Genomic DNA, 24,217 nt, shown 5'->3' on the forward strand with positions numbered 1-24,217 from the left:
TTCTACGTTTTGATCTAATTCAATCTCTGAAACAAACTAAAACATTCATGGCATTGCTCCCCAAAGAGTGTCGATTGTCTTCGATCTACTGTCTTCCTTGACTAAGTGCGCTCTCTGATGCAATAGTTGACATTGGATCATTTAGCACATCCCTAACCATGGTGATAATACTGAATATTATTTTTGATTGTTCTTCCACCATTCCAGTGTAATGACACGATTTTCATCATAGGTGTCTGGAGTCTGTCTCAAATAATAATTAAACTCGTCTCGATTTATGCTTTATTATGATGTAGGCTATATTCTATTCCAAATAGATAAATTAGAAAAATCATGAGCAGACATACCATGTGTGTGTCTTTTTGAAGATGATGGCTCGTCAGAAGGACGAGATAGAGGAACAGTATGACTACGGATAGCATTATCAAGTAATCGATATAATGATTATATAATCATTTGTATTAGTTATCGCCTTAAATATACTAGGATCTTCATATTTTTCAATTTCTATAGAAGTATATAAGACGAACACATTCAGACATAGTATTAAATTTTATAGACGGATTTAACATAGCACCAATTAAATAAATAGGAAGAATAGAATTTTTTTTTTATTTTATTATTTCAGCAATAACATCTTTCTAATAAACTTTATTTTAATATTTCATAAGCAATACAGAAATTTTGGCTAAATAAACTAAAATATTAGAAATAGTAGGATAATAAGCACCGAAAAATTCAAGAATAGCCAAATAAATTTTTTCTATAAACACAACAACATCATTAATTTTAGTCCAATCAGATTCTTCCAACATGACTTCGGAAATTTATATGCATATTGATTAAAAGTTATAGTTATAGGGGTTTTATAAATATTACAAGTCTTTAAAAAAATCATAAGTCGAATTCCACCTAGTCTCAAATTCTTTGGGCTAATAGGTCTAGGATTATTTTCCTTGCATTTTCATTTAAATTCTTTAAGTCTAGCTTTTCTATTATTTTGTTGAATAAAACCAACTACATGCTTAATTTTTTCAATTGTTGGCTAAAAAAAATTAAGTCCATTTTTTACAATTAAATTATATATATGACAAGCACATCTAATATGAAAAATATCATTTAAAGGGGGAGAAAGCTCAATTTTTAAAGAATTAATACCAGTGGTGTTGTTAGATGCATGATCAAAAGAAATACATAAAACTTTGTGTTCAAGACCATAATATTTTGCAACCATTGATATAGAATCAGAAATAAATTGTGCATTATGTCTTCGGTCTTCATCATATTGAAATGCTAAAATACGTTTTTACATAATAAAATCACTATCCATCCAATGACAAATAACAATTAAATAATCATTTTTATTTATAGCACGATCAAGATCAGAAGTAAGTGAAACTCTACATGGAAGATTTGTTAATAACCAACGTAAATAATATGCATATTGTCCATGAAGTCTAAAAATATCTGATCTACAAGTATTTCGAGGAATACTGTTAAACATGAGATTATAAATTGATTGTATATAATGAATAAAAGCATCAGAAGAAGCAAATGAAAAAGGTAGACAACCACATCTATCATTTTCGCTATCTCTTCATGGTCCCTCATTTTATTATACGTCTCCGTTAATTTTTCGGTCTGTGGATTTATTCTACCTTGCACTGGCCCAGTAGGACTCTCTATTCGTTCTTTTCAACCAAGATGCTCATTGTCTAGATGTCTAGTCAATTGATGCGTTCCACCTCTGTTACCCCCGGTCTTATGCTCAATTTTTTTTGACACTCTTTACATTGAACTTTAGTTGTTCCGGCTATGCGTTCAAAATAATGTCATACTAAACTAGTTTTTTTCTTTCTTTTACATATCGTGAAGGAAAATTAATAGTTCTAGATTGAGCATTACCTAAATCTATATCATGACTAGTTGTTGTAACATCCACATCATCATTATCATCTTGTTCTATTTCTACTTCAAATTCATTTGGTTCTTCTATACTGTGAGTTTCTTGATATTTATTTTCATTCATATCATGTGCACCTACACCTATTTCTCCAAATTCACTAGGTGGTGCTTCAGGTATACGAGAATAATTTTTACTTGTACTACCTCTATCGAAAATACTTTTTTTCTTACTACCACTACCTCTGTCGGGACATAAGTTTTTAACACTTTTACCTATATTATTTAATCTATCCATTATGCAAATTAAACTAATAAAAATTATAAATACAAAAATTAAATATTTAAATATACTAGAATTAATTTACTAAATAAAAGCAAGAGAAGAAACGATTATACCAAATTGCCGGAATCAAACAAAGAATCGTAAAATTAATGAAATGTTGAACACTTGAAAGTTGAAAACTTTCACTTGATGTTGTTAATTGCAAAAACTAATAAAAGATTGATATCACTTTAAGAGAGAATTAGAAGATTGTTGGTAGGAAAAAATGATTAAATGTTGTAGGTATTTATAGAAAAAAATTTGATTAATTAATTTTTTTTTTTAAAAAAGGCATATTTTCAGATTTGGCCGTTGGGCGAACGGTTATATAGCCGTTGGGCCCAACGACTCTTTTTGAAAATCTGGCCCAAAAATATTTCGGAAACAAAAAATTTGTTACCTGGCCGGTGGACTGGTGAGCCCCTTACCGGTCCGAGGCCAAAAATACACCAGATCTGCCCAAATTTTTTTTGTGTTGAACCGGTACCTGGTTCGGTTTTCCTCTACCGAGCCCTTAATGGGCTGGTCTTAGGGGGGCGGTTAGCGGGGCCAACCGCCCATTTGACAGGCTTAACCTAAATTATAAACTTGTAAGAGTTTAACAGTAAAGGGAGTAGTGTGAGAAGCTAAAAATAACTATGTTGACTAAGCAAATTGTCATGATCAGCAAGCTTCAATATATACGTGTAAACTAATGAAGTAAATTGAATGTACGAAATAAAAAATGGACAAAGTTTAAATGCAAGGAACAAGATTATATTTATATCATGCGTTGACAAGAAAACAGAATTAAAAGAATGAACTATATACTGTATTTTTACTAAACAATGGGTATGCATAATTTATTATTATTATTATTTTTTTTTTGGGGGGGGGGGGATATTTTAATTACAAGATGTGCATAGAAATATATACCCTGGTGAGAAATGAGAAAACAAAAGCTAAAAAGGAGGGGAAAAAATGCAAATAGTTTATGAGTCAGCCTCAACCTTATTTGTTGGACCAATACCAACTTGTAACCATTGTGAAGGATTACCAGAACTAGTATTGATATCATTTAGGTCACTTAGTTTTGCTAACTTCAACTCACTGTCTGCTTCATCATCATCTTCTACATTGATTTGTGTTGCATTATCTTGACGGACCTTGTTGTCTTTGGCAGTACTGTTATTATTATTGTTATTGTTATTGTTGTTGTTAGTGTTATTCTTGAAGTTTTCATCCTCATTTTCTTCGCGGGGTTGCTCATAATTGTTGTGGTAAACAACATCATCTTTTGTTTCCATTTTTGTATGATCACTATTTGTACTACTCCATGGATGCAAGTGTATATCTGTGGAGACCTCAAATGGATTAATTATATTATTCCAAGGTTCTTGTCTTATTCTTGACATGTTTTGATCACCTGGTGGAATGTTAAGATCCAACGGATCTTGTTTCTCCAAGGTTGATCTTTCATTAATTTGCTCAAGGGGATTGTGAAAATGAAATTTTGGTGTGAAGATAGATGAATCTTGAGAGTTGGAAGTGATCCAGTGGCACCTTTTGTGGCCACCTAAAGCTTGTCCTGTTGAAAAAACTCTATGGCATATGGAACATTCATGAACTTTTGATTTTCTCCTTGAAGCTCCTGTTAATGAGGACTCTTGTTCAAATTGGTAATTATAAGATGATGATTTTGAACCTTTAAAGCAATTATCTTGATCATGTGTATCATCTAATTGATCTTGTTTGGCTGCATAACGTCCTTTAACCTTTTTATGACTTGCCCTATGTCCACCTAGGGCTTGGTGAGAATTGAATACTTTCTTACATGCTTTACATTCAAACAATCCTTTGGGAGCTCCTTTAGCCTTGTCCAAACTAGGTAATATGAAAAAGTCACTTTTTCTACGATGTTCGAGATCTTTGTTTCGATTCACGAGGCTGGGAGTAATGAGGTAGGTCATTATAGGGTTCCGCCTCTCCTCGTCCTTACTAGCGGAGGCGCACGACTCTTCTGGCTCGATGGTTAATGGGTCCACCCTTGCATTAGCTAAATCTATAAGCCATTTTGCAAGAAGAAGATCTTCTTGCACACCTGAATAAGTATTATTATTATTATTATAAGATGAAGTAAAAGTTCCAACTTTAGTCCTCAAGGACCTTTTCCTTTTAGACCAACCATAACCTTTTCTTTCACCAATATTATATTCCTCACCATCAGAACAAGGTGATAATACCAAGGAGTGATCATCAGCATCATCAGAGCAACAATATTTACCATGTTCAAGAAAATATTTCCATGACAAGAATTCTTTTCCACAATTCTCACATACCCTAGTGCTCTTTAACCTATTAGGGTTTGCTCTTAATTGGTACATCCTCTTATTATAATCACTTCCTCCATGATTTTCTTCCCAATCACTAGCTTCATCATCATCATCATCGTCATCATCATCATCCACCTTATTTGCTCTTTCATCTCCAATCCCATGAGCTCTCATATGTCCACCTAGAGCTCTCCCACATATAAAACCCTTCTTGCAAACTCTACAATAATGCTTAAAATTTGGCTTTTGTTCTTCATCAACACAAGCCATGACTAATGAAAAAAAAACACTAGTTAATTTAGTCAACTATGTGTAAGAAATTAATAGACAATATAAAGAAGAAAAGTGAGAATGAGTTATTATGAGGATAATTAATATGAATCAAGAAAACAAGAAAAGATGCATGGGTTGTTGTTCTTGTTAGTAGATGTTGTTGTGGGCTTGTAGGGTGAAAAGATAGTTAGTCCTATTTTTTAGTTAGAGCCAATGGTTTAATTTGTTTGTGTGAGGAGAGGAAAATAGGGGTTCGAGTGGGAGTGAGGAAGTGAAGGTGACAAGTGGAAGGAAGGGAAAAAGCCCCCTTTTTTGTTTAGCTCAATAAGATTGAGACTTTTTCTATAGACTTTAGTGTAGGGAACTAAAATTATCCATCAATATCATATTAGTTGTCATGTTTAGCTTCTCAAAAATTAATTTAACTAATTTTCAGAGTTAAATTGGATCCATCTATCCCATATTAGTTGTTCTCGAAAGCTAATCTAACTAATCTTCGGAGTTAAATTTGATCCATCCATCCCATATTAATTATCATATTTCAGTTTTCGAGAGTTAATTTGATTAATATTTAGAGTTAAATTGAAGTAAATTAATTTAATAATACTATTTAGATATTCAAAAATTACACGAAGAGTACCATAACTTGTAATTTTTTTCATATCAATATAATAAGAAAAATATATTAAAAAATATTAATCAAAATTTATGTAATTTGACTTTTGTAATAAAATATGACTAAGTATTTCGGGATAAAGAGAGTAACTACTAAAGATATTTACATCCCTTCAATTCAAACCTTCAACAAAACTACTAGTAACTACCACTAATATCCTCAAGCGTTCTCCTTGTATCTCGGTTGGTTCTATCTGTTTTTTTTTTTAAAAAAATAAATTCCACGCAAATAATTGATTTTGAGACTATGATTTTTATTTTTAAAATTTAACTTAGGTATACTCAGTGGCGGATCCACCTTATGCCGAGGGGGTTCATTCGAACCCCCTTCGGCAGAAAATTGTACTATTTATACATGGTTAAAATAATTTTTTATGTGTATAAAGTAGATGTCGAACCCCCTTCGACTAGCTCGTGTGTCTAGTTATTTAGATTTTGAACCCCCTTATTTAAAATCCTGGATCCGCCACTGAGTATACTGATAAAGTAAAATTTTATGTTAGCATAAATTAATCTAGACAATTTAAGTATTGTGCGCTAATGATATACTTAATTTATATAATCGAATTAGGAGTCATTTAGTTTGTAGGAAAAAAATAAACAAGGATATAATGTGAGATAAAATAATTCCACTGCAGATATTATGAAAATGAATTTTAGGTAGGGATCGTGGGTAAATATTGTGAAGGGACAAGCATCAAGCGGGTCAATGGTGTACAAGCCCAAGGCCCAATTTCAAAAGAAAATGTAATGGGCCTTAGAATTGAACATGATCATTGAGCATATATTTTGGTAAACTTTACCTAAATCCCATAATGGAAAAGTTTAATTACTATACATCCCACATTGTATCAAAATTACCCGATATCCCCTTTTTTTCAACTTTTCTGATACATTAGATTTGTATCTGATACATCAATTATCCAATCAGTAATTAATGAAGATCATCTATTTATGGATATTATCTTAATATAAGGGATGATTGGTATCAAATCAATTAGTGATCTAATTAATGGGATTAATTTGGCCCAAAAAAGAACGGTTGTGCAGTTGAAGATTTAAGCCAAAAAAAAAAGAGCATAAAAACAAACCAATTTCGTTTCCATTTTTTTTCCAGTTTGGGTTATGTATCTGATAGATCAGTTATGTATATGATACATCAATTGTTAAAAAAAACAATTGTTATGTCCATGAAGATTCAAGCCAAAAAACACAGCGTCGTCTCGAATGGAAAAAACAGAGCATCAATTCATACCGAAGTTGATTTCATTTATTTTTCAACTTTTGCTGATACATAGGTTATGTATCTGATACATAACTTTAGCTATATAATAGTTAATGCACATCAGCTATTTATGGATAAAAGATTGGCTCTTTATATCAATTACTGATCTATTAAAGAAGGCGACAGTTATGTAGATGAATTTTGAAGTCAAAAGTCAGAGCATCGAGTACAAGAAAAACAACAGAGCATCAATTCAAAGCAAACTTCGCGTTTCATCAATTAATCGATATGAATATCCCGATACTACTGAGACATTCTGGAGTTTGGCAATCCGATATTACTTATGAAAAATACAAAAGTGATGGAATCGTTGTCGGTGACAATGTATCTTACTCAAATTTAAAAGCAGCAATCGCTGCTGAATTGAGTGTGGATGAATCAGAGAAAGAAATTGAAATCCGATACATAGTTGAAGGTAACTCGTCGCCAATATATATTCGTAATGATATGGGTGTTAATCTTTACATAGAGTTGAAGAAGAAAGAGCCTGGTTTCGTGAATTATCCCCTTTGCATATCAAGCTTTGATATAAAAAGATGTGAGATAAAATCATTCGACAGTACATCTGGAGCAATCGTTTGTGCCGAATCAAATGCGAATGAGTTCCATAATTTTGGTTTAGAAGAATCTGGTAAAGTTGCAAGTTGTTATATAGCAGAATCGGAGTTGACGAACTACATAGATGATACAAATGGTGCGGAAGTGAAGGAGAATCAATTCTATAAGGATAAAGCAACTCTAGTTGATGTAATGGCCAAATACAAAATCAATAATGAATTTAATTTCAAGGTTAAAAGATCCGACAGTAAAAGGTATGCGCATATTCTGCATTTGAAAATTTTGATGTTGTTTAGTATCCAACATTATGTATCAGATACATATTACTGTGTGTATCTGATACATTCTTAAAGTAAAATGATTTTTCATGTCATGATACATCAAAACTACATTTCTGCATCTGGAAATTTTGATATTGGATAGTATCCAACAGTATGTATCAGATACATATTACTGTGTGTATCTGATACATTCTTAAAGTAAAATGATTTTTCATGTCATGATACATCAAAACTACATTTCTGCATCTGGAAATTTTGATGTTGGATAGTATCCAACAGTATGTATCAGATACATATTACTGTGTGTATCTGATACATTCTTAAAGTAAAATAATTTTTCATGTCATGATACATCAAAACTCCATTTCTGCATCTGGAAATTTTGATGTTGGATAGTATCCAACAGTATGTATCAGATACATATTACTGTGTGTATCTGATACATTCTTAAAGTAAAATAATTTTTCATGTCATGATACATCAAAACTCCATTTCTGCATTTGGAAATTTTGATGTTGGATAGTATCCAACAGTATGTATCAGATACATATTACTGTATGTATCTGATACATTCTTAAAATAAAATAATTTTTCATGTCATGATACATCAAAACTACATTCCTGTAACTCAGTTAAAAAATGATAATAATGCTGTCAGTATGTATCAGGTTCATAATACTCTATGTATCAGATGTTTTTTTAACAATACATACAAAGAAGCATGTATCAAGTACATGGGTTGACACACTTCCTATCAGTATGTCACTGTATTTGTTCATATTATAAATGAAAAAATATTGATATGATACATGTTATTTTTTTAATACAAATGCAGTTATGTGATAGTATGCCTTTCAGAAGGATGTTGTTGGAGAATGAAAGCTTCATGTTGGAAAAAAACGGATATATTCAAAGTTAGATATTTCAATAGTGAACATTCATGTGCACTGAGAGATAGGATTTTCAACAAAGTTCATGCTACAAAGGCTTTTGTTAGTGCATTCACAGCCCCTAAATTGGTTAATCATAAGAGAATTGTCACCCCTAATGATATACGAGAGGATATTAAATCAGCGTATGGAATTGATATTACCTATCAACAGGCATGGCGTTCAAAAGAGCATGCTTTGCAGATGTTAAGGGGAAAACCTGCTGATGGATATAGACAGCTGCCTGTATATATACATATTCTAAAAACCGTATATCCAAATTCGTACATAAGTATGCACAAGTCATCAACTGATGAATTCATGTATTTGTTCATAGCGTTAAGGCCCTTGATGAGGGGGTTTCAGTTTTGTCGACCAGTAGTTGTTGTTGACGGTGCACATCTTGATGGACCTTATAAAGGGACGTTTGTATCAGCTAGCACACTTGATGGGGCAGGTATTACTTTCTTATACTGTGTCTTATTGAATAATAGTGTGTCATCTCATTTTTCACGTTTGTTGTGATTCTGATGAATTCTAATAACTATTGTATCGCTATTATTGATTTATTAGGTTGCATATTGCCGTTGGCGTATGGTATTGTTGATACGGAAAATGATTCATCATGGACGTGGTTTTTTCAGAATTTCAAGAATGCATTTGGAGAGAGGGACAATATGTGTGTTGTATCAGATAGGAACGAAAGCATAATCAAGAGTGTAAGCATGGTATTTCCCAATGTTCCTCATTTTGCATGCATATGGCATATATGGAAAAATGTGTGTACTAAATACAGAAGGAGCAAAGCTGTACTAAGTGACATCTTCTATTCAATGGCCAAGGCATACCGAAAAGATGAAGTCGATAAATTAATGGCCAAAGTTGAAAGAATCGATCAACGGGTGGCACAATATTTAAAAAATGCAGGATACGAAAAGTGGTCAAGGGTTCATGCCACTGTCAACAGGGGTAGAATGATGACTTCTAACATCGCAGAATGTATCAATGGATGTCTTGTTGAAGCACGAGAGCTGCCTATAATTGACTTTTTGGAGCAAACGAGAATGTTATTTGGTTCTTGGAACTGCAAAAATAGAGAAATAGCATCTTATACAAAACATACTTTGGGTAGAAAATTCGAAGATATCCTAGTTTCAAACACGATCAAGTGTTCGAGAATGAAGGTACACGATACATACTTTCTGACGCATATATACTGATACATCAGTGTAGATACATGATAGATACTTTCTGATACATACTTTCTGATACATATATATTGATACATCCGTTCTAATACATCATTTCTGTAATTGAATCATACTTTATGATACATATATGTGTTATTTATTTCTTGGTGGCTGATGATTCATCAGTTATGTATAACATGTGCTAATTAAATAATGAAACTTCAATTATGATACATAAGTTCTATATTTGATACATAAGTTCTGATACATATATGTAAAGATTATTTTCCTTCAGGCTGATGATTAATCAGTTATGCATAAATTGTTCTAAATATATACTGATACATCAGTGTAGATACATTATTAGTGTAGATGATACATAAGTACTATTAGATATATGTGAAGTTTATTTATATCAGTTTGTTGCTTCGTCATTCAAGTAAAGCCTGTGTTCATTATACACTGATATATCAATTCAGATACATCAAAATGTGTAGTTGATACATAAGTACTGACACATATAAACATAACATGTTTAAAATACATACTGATACATCAGTTCTGATACATCATTTCTGTAATTGATACGTACTTTCTGATACATATATGTGAAATTTATTTCTTGCTGATTGTTGATTCACCTGATATGTATATCCTGTGATAATTATTACCCTTTAACATCAGTTCTGATACATAGTTGTGTATGTGAGGAAGCAATACTGATACATAAATTTGAAATATAATTCCTGCAGGTTGTTGCTTCATCAGAGTATCTTTATTCTGTTTACGAATTAGGTATAAGATACATTGTGTGTCTAGAGAGAAAAACATGCACTTGTGGTAGATTTCAACTAGACGAGATACCATGTCCACATGCAATTGCAGTGTTGAAGAGCAAGAACATTACTGACCTGCACCCATATTGTTCTGATTACTACAAACCAGAGGCGTTGGCAAATACTTATGAATTACCAATGGTTCCAATGCCAGATAAGAAAGACTGGACTGCTCCGAAGGAAATTTTGGAAGAAATTGTCTTGCCGCCAATATACAAAAGGATGCCAGGAAGACCAAAGAAAGGGAGAAAAAAGTTTGCTAATGAGAAAATAACAAGTAGCACAAATTCTTGTGGACGTTGTGGCCACGAAGGCCACAACAGAAAGACTTGTAATTTCATTCCTAAATAGATATGATGTTTGTGGTATCTCGGTGTACATTCTAATTGAATCATAAAATAACATCTATTATTATATTTTATATTTGAATTTGACACGTGACATAAATATAAAAATCTTTTAGTGACAATTTATTTATGTATCAAGATTATAACATTTTATTGCTACAATTTTTTTAAAATAAAATACAGGACTTCCATCGGTTCGCCATGACTTGGATTAATGACAAATCTCACATGGTTTATTTTTTGGATCGTTATTTTCCCAAACATAAACATTCTTGTCTTTTCGACAACCATAATTACACAAAAGTTGTTGGTGATACATAAGATCCTATTTGATATAGGTTGTAGATTATCATATGCAGTAAATCTTGATAAATGCAAATCTGATACATAAGCAAGATGTATCATATACTTTAAATCTTGAGACAGAATTCTTATGCAAAAAAATTAATGTATCAGAATCATTAAATATTGAGAAATGAGAATCTGATACATGTGCATGATGTATCATAATAAAAAAAACTTGATTCATGTATCAGAATTCACAAAATGTGACACTTATGAATATTATACTCGATACAAGTTTGATACAGTAGAGTATAAAACATAAACTTTGAATTTATATTCCATTTTGATACCAGAGAAAAACATAGTAAATCTGAGGTATGGAAATATTAAAATATACTAAATCTGATACATTACAGTTTATGTATCAGATACATTGGAAGAATCAGAATCACCTAAAATGTGTACTATCAAAAAAAATTTATTGAACATCAATCAGTTCTCCTTGGTTTGGAGATATGTCTCTCCTTGGTTTTTTTGGATCGTCGTTATCGCTAACATAACCATCCATGGCCTTCTGACAACCATATCTCCATAAGAGTGCGGCATATCTTGAACGGAAGAATTCAGCGTTTAGTCCGGTACTTGGAATAGAAATTCCATCACTAAGATATTCAGCAAACATGGCCAGGAAAACTCCACAATCCCTGCAAATAAAGGAATACAGGAATTTAAAAAAAGTAAAATTGACATATGAATGATTTAGGTATACATAGCCAATGTTAAAACTCACAAGCTGCCACTTCCCTATTGCGCAATTCCTTCAACATACTCAACTGCTAATGGGTGATGTGGTTCAAGCATATTACCGGTTGATTTGTCCTTGTATGAATCAAGAGACGACCAATCAGTACGTTCGTTGTTGTCAAAGAAACCACTGTCTTGCAGGTATGTTGGTAGCATTGCTGCTATCTTTTGGATCTCTTGGAAAGGGTTGCTACTTCTTCGTCTAGGCGATGAATCATACACACGTATCAACCTCTCTTTCAACACAACTACCGCAAGAACCCAATGAAAATCCATGTCGCAGTTTACTGGAATGTATACCTCATCTACCAAATGCCAGGGCAAACCGGCTGGTATTGAGAAACCTCTTATTATGTTCTTCACGGATCTCTCTTGATGAGCTGTAACAGTGGACCTTGCCATATCTTCTTGTGTAGAAATGTTAGGTGGAAGGTGATAGTAGCGTGTGTGTGCATATTCGATGTAATTTTTGAAAATGCAATTTGTCGTTGTGTATCGATAATGATTGCTCAACTGCATCTTCGATTTCTTCCGAAGGTAGTAAAATATTACATCGATGTGCTGCACATTTTAAGAAAGTATTAGTTATATAACAACTAGCATCACATATCAGATTATGTATGTATCAGATACATTTATCTATCTATGTATCAGATACATTAATATGTATGTATCAGGTAGTTAGTATGAGTTGTATCATATTATTTATGATGAAATTTTTACCTCATCGTTCCAGCATCTGTCCGGCTGTGACATTAGGTAGAACCAGTTCTTATCTTTAGGAAATGCCACAACAAAGTCCATTCTTTCAAAGCCGAATGAAGAGCACTTAGATCTGTAATGATCCTCCTTCGAATTCCTGAATGGAAACTTGTAGTTTAATAACATAACAAATATAATACACGACTTGTATGGGTATAAGTTGAATATGTCATACTTACTTGTTGCCATGTGATTTTAGAAGTCCTTTATCTATCCATTCAGAGTATTCTGTGACAAGCTCGGAAGGGGGTTGATAGCATATACCAAAACCTTCAAAAGGGTGTGTCTGATGCGTAACATCTGACAAATTTTCCTTTCCCTTTTCACTCGACCCAAAGTTTGAAAGATACGGCGACTGTAAGATCTTCGAAGGAATCCTGCTTCTTCGAGATGGTGTCTTCGCATCGTCAGACAATACATTAGCTTTTGATGGAAGAGTGGTTGGTAGCTGGCTATCGCGTAATAGACATTCATCCTGAACTTGCTCATGACTAACAGCTGTCAATGGCATGGCTGGTAATGGAAGTCCGTATATTAGAGCATCTATCACATCCAGAGTTTCTGACGAAAATGGTGCTGAAGTATTGGATTCTGATGTGCTTGGTTTGATTTTTTCTTTTTCAATCTCCTCGACTTGCTCTTCTACTTTGGCAGATTTATCATCAGCTACTCTTCCATCTTTCTTTACAGTGTTCTACACGTAATGTATAACGTCATTAAAAAAATTAATAATGTTGATTTTATCTCAATAAAGAATCTGATACATTACCTGTAATGTATCAGAATCAGCAATAAGCTGATCAGTATCTGCTCTTTGTGGTTCCATTTGGTGTGCTGATACATCCTTGACGGATGGTTCATCTTCCTGGAAACATAATAACATTTACTTATGATATATATGTACTAAATGTCTAGATATATATATATTTAAAGAGGTAGAGCTTATACAAAATATATATACAGAATCAAATTATTCATCAATTTGTTTCTGATACATTACCTTTAATGTATCAGAATAAACTTGCTGATCAAATAATTCAGGAACATCTGCTAAAATGCTTTGTTCCGATATGTTGTCCACCTGATTTATCATGGTGGATGGTTCAGGTCCCTGAAAACATAATAACATTTACAATTGATACATGACAATGAAAATTATTCAGAAGTTTAAAAGCATAAATATCAAATATTACATGATGTATGTACCTTAATATCTTCCTGGACATTAGATTTGTCATTTTTTTGGGGTGGGTCAGATTTATTTGCAAAATTGTGCACCTCCAATCCAGTAGGTGCTTCTTGTTGTTCAACCACATGGAATGATTGATCAAAATCATCTTTTTTAACTTGAGATGATGTGCCAGTCATTCGGTTCGCCATACTGTCGATGGCTTTCAAAAGATCAATGTGATTTGAATCCATTTTGTTCTCCAAACGCTTGAACTTCCGGTCAACCTTGATACATGTATATGAAAAATCAGAATGTATCACCTAATTAAAAGTATATTGTACGTGATACATCTTAAAGTAATAACTTACGTATCTCTTTAGAGACTTCTTTATGGACTTCTTCAATGCTTTGAATTGCATATGAATAATTCGATCCGAATGACCGGAAGATTCACCTCCTAAAGCTGACTTCGCCCCTGGTACATTGTCAGGAGAAACAGGCTTTTCTGATTCCTTTGGTGACTTTGCCCCCGGTTCATTGTCAGGAGAAACAAGATTTTCTGATTCATTTGGTGGTATGAAATCCTTGTGCATGTTGGCTGTTTCTACTTGAATTGGCTTTTTAGCAGGGGAAGTCTTCATTCTCTTGGAAGGAGGTGGAGAAGATGTCTCAGCGACATCCCTGGATCTCTTTAAAAATTCAGTGGGTGGTGTTGTTGAGAAGTCCTCAAATCCAGTGACTTCATGAGGTTTTCTGAAATTGACCTTGGCAGCCGATGTTGAATCTTCAGGTTTCTGTTGGCTGTCATGAACGACAATAGATTCCATTTCATGTTGAGGTTGGACAATGTTGGAGCATGGATACTGCAAAAAAATTGAATAATTGATACATGTTAATTCTGATACATAGACATGATGTATCAGAAATATTACTCCTTCATACATGCTAAATTGATAGAAAAACAACATTATCTGATACATACATGCAGATGTATCATGAGATGTAATTCTAGATACATTATAATTTGATACATAAGATAGAGTTTTCATGAGTTGTAAATACTGATAAATGAGTTTTCATGAGCTGTAAATACCTTTATGATACATACCATTATATGTATCAGAAAGGTTATATAAAGTATATGTATAAGATACATTATATCTTGATACATTTATATCCTGATACATAAATATATGAGCTGATACATCCACTTTATGAATCAAATTATACTGTATCAAGGTCATGGATATATAATGTATCTTAGATTTTATGTATAATGAATCAGTGCATAAACGAATAATATTCAAAGCATGTACCTCACTGAAGATGGTAGACATGAATGTCTCAAATTTTGGCTTCACGGCGACAACACGCCAGTTAAGAATTCTGGGAATTTTATTACCCACTCTTACAGCAATTTCAGAGGGAACTTGAGATGCACATTCATATATCCAAACATTCAGAGCGTATGGCATGCCGCCTAGACGATACATTTGTTTGGCATTTGAAAACTCCTGACGCATTCCTTTTATCAATTTTGAATATGCTAATTTCCCCCATGGATATTGCTCATAACTACCATCTTCTACCATCTTGAAATCATCAACTGATATAGGTGCATCACCTAGTTGAGAAAAAACAAAAGTATGGATGAAATAGAGAATGGCCATCTGAACGGCATCTTCGTTTGTTTTCCATCCTCCAACCAGAAAACGCTCAACGAAACGAGCTTTGTTGACCCCATTTTTGGCACCAGGAAAATATAAAGACAATAATCTACTTGCTTGATCATCAGAATACTTGAAGTCATTCATATTACCGGTGCATCGCAAACCAGTAATGATAGCAAAATCATTTATTGTAAATCGCAGTATATTACCCTGCACATGACGAATGTGCAGTTCTTCTTTGTTTTTTTGGTCTACCTCAAGAAGTAAGAGGCATTTGATGATTTGCCCTTGAAAGTTGCAGTTTGGCATATCTAAGTAGTGACCAAATATAGATTGCCTAAATAACTTTATACCTTCTTCACCTATTGATGATTCAAAATCATCAAGAAAATTAGCCCTATATGCCGTTCCGAATCTCAATGGGTGTGACGGGATCTTCTTGATGACGTATTTCATTCCCTGCATTGACATAAAAATAGTTAAATACAACTTGAACTCTATACATGGATACGATGTATCATATGCATTAAGATATCTGATGCATAAGATGAGATTCTGATACATACAGAAGATGTATCAGAAACAATTATATATTATATTCTGATACATACATGTATATGTATCAGAATCATTAAAATTTGAAACATCAAAAAATGACACTTACACATGGTATATCAGAAATAGTAAATCCCAAAAAAAATTGCATTTGAAAAATACATTATGTATCTGATACATAAATATATATGTATCAGAATCATTAAAACTTGAAATAACAAATACTGAGGCTTAAAGATGATGAATCAGAATTAGTAATTCTCAAAAAATTTCATATGAAACATACATTATGTATCTGATACATAAATGTAGATGTATCAGATTCATTAAACTTGAAATAACATAAACTGAGACTAAAACATGATGTATCAGAAATAGTAAATCTCAAATATTTACATTTGAAAAATACATTATGTATCTGATACATAAATATATATGTATCAGAGTCATTAAAAATTAAAACAACAGAAACTAAAAATTAATAATGATGTATCAGAAATATAAAATCTCCATAAAAAATACATTTGAAAAAGATAATATGTATCTGATACATAAATGTATATGTATCAGAATCATTAAAAATTAAAACAACAGACACCTAAACATGATGTATCGGAAATAAAAAACCTCCAAAAGATTTCCTTTTAAAAAGATATTATGTATCTGATACATAATGATATGTATCAGAAACATTAAAACCTTCACAAAAAATGCATTCTAAAACAAAAAAACTTAATTGAACACATACCTTTGGGAGATTAGGGCGTGTTGTAACCCCTTCAATTTTTTTGACTACTTCATTGGGTGCATGTTTAACTGTAGCTTTTGACTTCAAATTCTCTCGTAGCTTATTCATCACTGCCGGATCGTTACGATGTTTTGATCTAACTTCGTCGTAACCTTCCCAAGACGAATCAGACCCGGGAGAAACAAGAATTCGTTGATTTTTAGTGGACTGTTTGAGACCATGAACGGAATCCATATGTATAAGCTAAAGTATGAGAAACACAAATAGATAGATTTACAGAAGAAAGCAAATGATAAAAAATTAGAAGATTTATCAAAAGATTTTCAGAAGAAATCAAAATATACAAATTTTAGGAGAAATCATATTGAATGAGGATGAATTAAAGTTTCATATAAGGAAAGATTGATACATTACCTTATTTGGAACCTGATTAACACTTGAAGGAGCAAATTAGGGCAAGAAAAGAGGGATAGGGCGGATGTATCAGTGATTTTAGAGAGAGAAAGGAAAAGGAGGGAATTTGGAAATTTTTTGGTGTATATGGGAGTAAAAGTAAATATATTAGGGGAAGTTGTGTAAAAAGGTAATTTTCCCTATATTTTGCAAGCAATTGCACACAATATGAAGTGTAACACATATGAGTAGGGGTGTCAAAATGAGCCCAAATATAGGTCATCTATTATATATATATATATATATATATATATATATATATATATACATTTTTCTTAATTTACTTTTAATTCGTGTCCAATACTTCAATTTAATTGTTGTCCAAAGTCCACTCCATAACCATAACTCCTCGTGTATTGCAATTTCATTTTCAATTTATATATATATATCGAAATTAATTAAGATTAACCACACTTAATAATTCAAATATTCATTCCACACAGATTGTAGTAATCAAATAGAGCCTCATAAACTTTTAAGTCGTATAGAATATTAACGAAAATTTACGGGGCACAATAATATATAATGTACATATATTGATTATGTAGTGATTATATATATATTTTATTTTTCTCTTCATTTATTATCTAACTTGAATTTATTTTCATTATTTTGTGTAGCAGTATGTTTCTTGTTGGACTCACTTGTAAGCCTAATTGAATATGGAGGTGGCTGTGTTGAAGGATTAATATTAGTAAACTTTACCTAAATCACATACTGAAAAGGCCCAATTACGATGTATTCCTTATTTTTATGAAATTATGCGATTTCCCCTTTTTTTTCAAATTTCTGATACATTACTTGCTGTGCTGATACATTAGTTTTTGGGTGTAAAATAATTAATGTTGTTGGGTTATTTATGGGTAGTAACGTAATTCAAGCTATGATTGATTGTTTCAATCAATTATCATGCTAATTAAGGCAAAGAATTCTTTAAAAAAACAAACAAATCTAACTATGAAAGAAAACTCAAAAACAGAGCATAAGTTCTAACAAAAAAGGGTGTGTTTGGTGCTTGAAACTACAAAAATAGGGAAATAGCAACTTATACAAAACATACTTTGGGTAGGAAATTCGAAGATATCCTAGTATCAAACACAATGAAGTGTTCGAGAATGAAGGTACACACCAGTTATTTTTTTAAGTAGTTATCTACTTGATACATAGTTGCTTGATACAAAGCTATAGGATACATCAGTTCTGTATTTCCTGTTATCAGTATTACCTGATATATCAGTTCTGATACATCATTTTTGTATTTGATACATCATTGCTGATACATATCTGTGATAATTAATTACTGCAGGTTGTTGCTTCATCAGAATATCTTTATTCTGTTTATGAGTCAGGTATAAGATACATTGTATGTCTTGAAAGAAAAACATGCAATTGTGGCAGGTTTCAACTGGACGAGATACCATGTCCACACGCAATTGCAGTGTTGAAGAGCAAGAACATTACAAGCATGCACCCATACTATTCTGATTACTACAAACCAGAGGCATTGGCAAATACTTATAAATTTCCAATGGTTCCAATGGCAGATAAGAAAGATTGGTCTGTTCCGAATTTTTTTTAAAAAGAATTCGTCTTGCCACCAAGATACAAAAGAATGCAGGAAGACCAAAGAAAGAAAGAAAAAAGTACTCTAGTGAGAAGATAAGAATGAGCACAAATTTTTGTAGTCGTTGTGGCCATGAAGGCCACAACAGAAAGAGTTATAATTTCATTCCCAGAGAGAAATGATGTTTTGTTATGCCAGGATACATTCTATTTGGATCATGTACTTACATCTACATAGTTTGTTTTTTACATTATGGGTTGTTTTTGATACATATATCAATTAATCAGAATAGTAATTGAATATCAATAATTGATACATGGATAGTTGGTAATTATATTCATTGTAAGTTACTTAGTATTGATAGTAATTTCGAATCTGATATATAAGAATAACGGATACATAAACATTCAACGTATTTAGGTTGATACTTTAAAGGTTGTTGTATTAGTTTTCAACTGGATTGTGGTTGATACATAACATGTTGTATTGATATAGATTGTAGATGTATCAAGAGTTGTAAAGATTGATGCATGAGATTTTGATACATAAATGTAGATGTATCAGAATCATTAAATATCAATCAATTACAATCTGATACATAAACAATATGTATCAGAAGCTGTAAAGATTGATGCATGAGATTTTGATACATAAATGTAGATGTATCAGAATCATTAAATTTTGATACATTACAATCTGATACATAAATAATATGTATCAGAAGTTGTAAAGATTGATGCATGTGATTCTCATACATAAATATAGATGTATCAAAATTATTAAATATTAATACATTACAATCTGATACATAAACAATATGTATCAGAAGCTGTAAAAGATTGATGCATGTGATTCTGATACATAAATGTAGATGTATCATAATCATTAAATATTGATACAATACAATTTGATACATGAAGTAGATGTATCGAAAGCATTCAAGTTTGATAAATCAAAATATGATACATAAATATTAGAAAAACTTAAAAGTCTGCTAAATTGTTGAATAGACAAAAAAAATATTTACTATTGGTGCAAAAACATAATTGTACATTCTACTACTGTAAAATTAAAAAAAAATTACTCGAAGTCCATCGATTCTCCTTGACCAGAAGGTATGCAATTCCTCTCTGTTTTTTTGCTCGACCTCAAGAAGTAAGAGGCATTTGATCATTTGCCCTTGAAAATTGCACTGTGGCATATCTTGATTGTGACCAAATATGATTTGTCGAAATAATTGTATAGCTTCATCACCTATTGATGATTTGAAATCATTAATGAAATTAGTCGTATATGCAGTGCCGAACCTTAGGGAGTGTGAGGGGATCTTCTTGATGACGTACTTCATTCCCTGCATTGACATGGAAACTGATTAAATACAACTTAATTTTTATATTTAAACATGATGTATCAGAAATATTATATCTTGATACATGAGATTCTGATACATAAACAAGATGTATCATGAGCATTAACGTTTGATAAATGAGAATCTGATTAAAAAAAATGATGTATCAAAAAAAAGATAAGAATCTGATACATAAAATAGATGTATCAGGAATCAATAAAATTTTAGAAAAATGACATTTAAAAAAATTATATAAACAGGATGTATCAGATTCTCATGTAAGCTTGATACATGAGAATCTGATACATAAATAATATGTATCAGAAGCAGTAAATCCTGATATATGAGCATTTGATATAAAAATACGATGTATCAGAAAATAGATAAGAATCTGATATATAGAGTATATGTATCAAGAATCAGTAAAACTTTAGAAAAATGACATTTAGAAAAAAAAATAAACAGGATGTATCAGATTCTAATGTTAGCTTGATACATACGAATCTGATACATGAAATTATATGTATCAGGAGAAGTAAATCTTTATAAAAAAATCACATTTTTTTTTATAGAAACGCATACCTTTGGGAGATTAGGGCGTGTTGAAATCCCTTCAATCTTCTTGTCGGCTTCTTTGGGTGAATGTTGAACTTGAGATTTCGACTTCAATTTTTCACGGAGTTTATCCATCACTGATGGATCGTTACGATGTTTGGATCTAATCTCGTCCAATGAAACAAGAATTTCTTGATTTTTATTCAACTGAGTGAGAATGAACAATGTGAGTAAAAAAAAATTACAGAAGAAAACAGAGGAAATCGAAGAAGGTGAGAATGAAGTGAGATACCATTAAAGGAAAAACTTGAATATACCTTACTTAGATGCTTGAAATTGAGTAATAAATGGTTTGAAATTGGAAAAAAAAACTGTCATCGAGGAGGCTGAAGAATAGGCATGAATTTAGGTAACTGATATAAGGTAAAAGTGATGTATCAGTGAAAGAGTGAGAGAGTTAAAAAAATAGGAATTTTTGATATTTTTCCAATTAGTTGGGAGTATTAGTAAATATGGTAATATAACATGTGTAAATGAGTAATTTTCCCATAATATTACTACTCCATGTTGCTCCAAATACATGATTCGCTTTTATAGCCTGAGTTGATTTTGCTGGCAAAAATTCCACTAAATTAAGATTACCATCTCCATTTTGAAACTCAATATTTACCTATAAGAAATTCGGATTTGAACCTGGATCCACCTTGAACGCGATATTCGTGTTCGCGTAGTGGCATGGCACCCTGTAATATGTTATAAATCTACCAACGTTAATATATAACTAATAAATATTTTTTCATACGTACGTACCTTTGGTAAGAAATTGCGATATTTCCTAAATTACGTAACGCGTCAGCTTGACCGGGCTTGGCTAGAGCACCCATGGCAGTTCCACTTAAATCAAAATGAATAGTACCTGAACAACCAGGGCATTCATCTGTAATTGTTACAGTCACTGGCTTTCCTGAGCAAGGGGCTAGATTACATTGCACCTATAATTTCTCGACATACAAGTAATTATTATCGAAGTATTTTACTGATATCGTAAGTTAATTTTTACACTATCAATGCAATTTGTAACATGTTACCTTTGTTTTATGTTATTAGTTTCACTTATTATGAACAATGTAGTTGTAAAATTAGCTCATTGATATATTAAAAAGAAACTAGCTAATAATCAGCAAGAATGTTGATGTAAAGAATTCCACATTGGACCAGGACGTCTGATATCTATACAAGACCTTGGACTAACATATCAGGTCAATTTAGGTCTTAAGCTTAACTCATATCTCAAAATTAGCCCAAGTCTTATTAGGAATCTCGTCCAGATCCGATGTGGGATTCTTTTCATTAATAAAGAATATATAATATGTATATATATGGACCTAGTAACAAGCTCCGCAGCCTAAGCCATTCTTGAAGAGGGGACCATTTCCAACAGATACAAGGGAATTTAAAGGGGGATGTGATACAACATTTGTATATCCACAAGCTCCTCCATCTAATAACATGTCAAAGTGAAAATCAATAATTAAGTATTATATGTTTTTGTCAATATACAAAAGTAATCACAAATTTAAATTTAGACAAACCAATATAATTATCTAATGTAATCAACCAATTAATTAAAGAAAACAATGTCAATAGTGCAAAATATTTTACTAGTACATAGAGCAGCATAATTAATTAATTAATTACCAGATCCAGATCCATTTGGAGGGCCATAAAATGTTGCTACTGCTGGTTGAAAACCAGCTAAAGAAGCATTGAGTGATTTAACGTGTGCACATTTGCAATATTGAAACAAACATAGAGCTACGAAAGTGAAAATGATCACAGAGAGATTATAACGCATGCTTGATTTAATTACTAGAAAGAATAAGTTTTTTTTCTTCTAATTTTTGCTTGGAGAAACACTATTGTTAAATCACCATTGAAGGTGCTCAAACATACTCTTTCACAGATGAAGAGTGAGCTGAGGTGAAGAGAGAAAGAAGAGATAGAAAACGTAGAGAGAGAGAGAGAGAGAAGAAGAGTAAAGTAAGAGAGAAGAATAAGAAAATATCAGTATGTATTGTATTCACTTATACTGTACATCCATACATTTATATACTTGTACATTAGAGGGTATTTGTTGAGTATTGAATACAACTACTTGCTAACTTCCTCTAACTGCTTCTTAACAGATTACTAACTACTTTTAGTTAGTCTAACTACCCACCAACAACCATTAGCTTGTCAATTAACCACTTAGTCAACACTCCTCTTCAAGCTTATGGTTTAAACAAATTCATGACTCCTAAGCCACTTAGGAGTGTTTGATGTTAAGTACCCAAGCTCTTTGTGAGCAGATCAGCCAGTTGATCTTCAGTATGAGTGAACTCAGTTTTCAAAATTCCTTGACAAATCTTTTCTCTTACGAAGTGACAGTCTATGTCTATGTGTTTGGTCCTCTCAACTTGGATACCAAGTTCTTTGAATAAGCCAATCAGCCAGGTTACCTCAGCTGCACAATTTGCCATACTCCTGAACTCAGTCTCAGTTGAGCTTCTGGAGATTGTCTCTTGTTTCTTGGATTTCCAGGAGATGAGGGCCTCACCAAATTTAATTAAGTAACCTGTGACAGACCTCCTAGTCTCTAGACATGCACCCTAGTCTGAGTCACAATAAGCAAGAAGTTGATTTAAAGAGACTGCTGGCATGAAGAGTCCAAGGCCTGGGGCATCTTTGATGTATCTTACCACTCTGAGTGTTGCAGCCATGTGTGAATCTTTGGGGCAATGCATATATTAACTTAACTTCTGTACTGAGAATGCTAGGTCAGGTCTGGTCATTGTAAGGTAGAGAAGTCTTCCAACTAGCCTTTGGTATCTGCCAGGATCCTTCAACACAGGATCTGTATGTTCTTCTTTAGGAGGAATATATTCATCAAACTTTACAGATGTAAGTTTCAGATTTTGTTCAAGTGGTGTACCTTCAAGTTTAGCTCCCTCTAGACCAGCTTCAGCTATTAATTCCAAGCCATACTTTCTTTGAGACAAGTGTATACCTTGACTGTATCTGGCAACTTCAATTCCTAGGAAAAACTTGAGTTCTCCTAGATCCTTCATCTTGAATTGTTTCTACAGGTCCTTCCTTGTGCTGTCTATAAGTGTTTGTCCGCTCCTAGTGATCAGAAGATCATCTACATAGACTAATATAATGGCTATGTCACCTTCATCCTGCTTAGTGAACAAGGAGTAGTCATAGTGACTCTGAGTAAATCCCAGCTGCACCAATGCTTCTGTTAACTTCAGGTTCCATTGTCTGGGAGCTTGTTTGAGGCCATAGAGTGACTTGTGGAGTTTGCAGACTTTACCCTTCTCTCTTTGTCTGGAAAACCCAACAGG

General features: G+C 32.5%; 2 protein-coding genes and 1 pseudogene across 2 annotated transcripts; 1 reads left to right on the forward strand and 2 right to left on the reverse strand.

Moving 5' to 3' along the window:
• Positions 1-3,198: 3,198 nt before the first annotated feature.
• Positions 3,199-4,809, reverse strand: LOC129884779 (zinc finger protein ZAT4-like). The gene is made up of 2 exons (XM_055959062.1): positions 3,528-4,809; positions 3,199-3,458 (listed from the first exon to the last, which is right to left on the reverse strand). Exons 1-2 carry the CDS (start codon positions 4,807-4,809, stop codon positions 3,199-3,201), a joined length of 1,542 nt encoding a protein of 513 aa, XP_055815037.1.
• A 2,634-nt stretch (positions 4,810-7,443) lies between these two features.
• On the forward strand, positions 7,444-10,933 carry LOC129884780 (uncharacterized). Its single transcript, XM_055959063.1, has 4 exons — positions 7,444-7,584; positions 8,447-8,997; positions 9,114-9,724; positions 10,483-10,933. The coding sequence occupies exons 1-4, from the start codon at positions 7,523-7,525 to the stop codon at positions 10,915-10,917; spliced, it is 1,659 nt and encodes a 552-aa protein (XP_055815038.1). The 5' UTR covers positions 7,444-7,522; the 3' UTR covers positions 10,918-10,933.
• Positions 10,934-11,676: 743 nt separating this feature from the next.
• On the reverse strand, positions 11,677-16,049 carry LOC129884053 (uncharacterized; annotated as a pseudogene).
• Positions 16,050-24,217: the final 8,168 nt, after the last annotated feature.

Source organism: Solanum dulcamara, chromosome 4, assembly GCF_947179165.1.
Source record: "Solanum dulcamara chromosome 4, daSolDulc1.2, whole genome shotgun sequence".
NCBI lineage: Eukaryota > Viridiplantae > Streptophyta > Magnoliopsida > Solanales > Solanaceae > Solanum > Solanum dulcamara.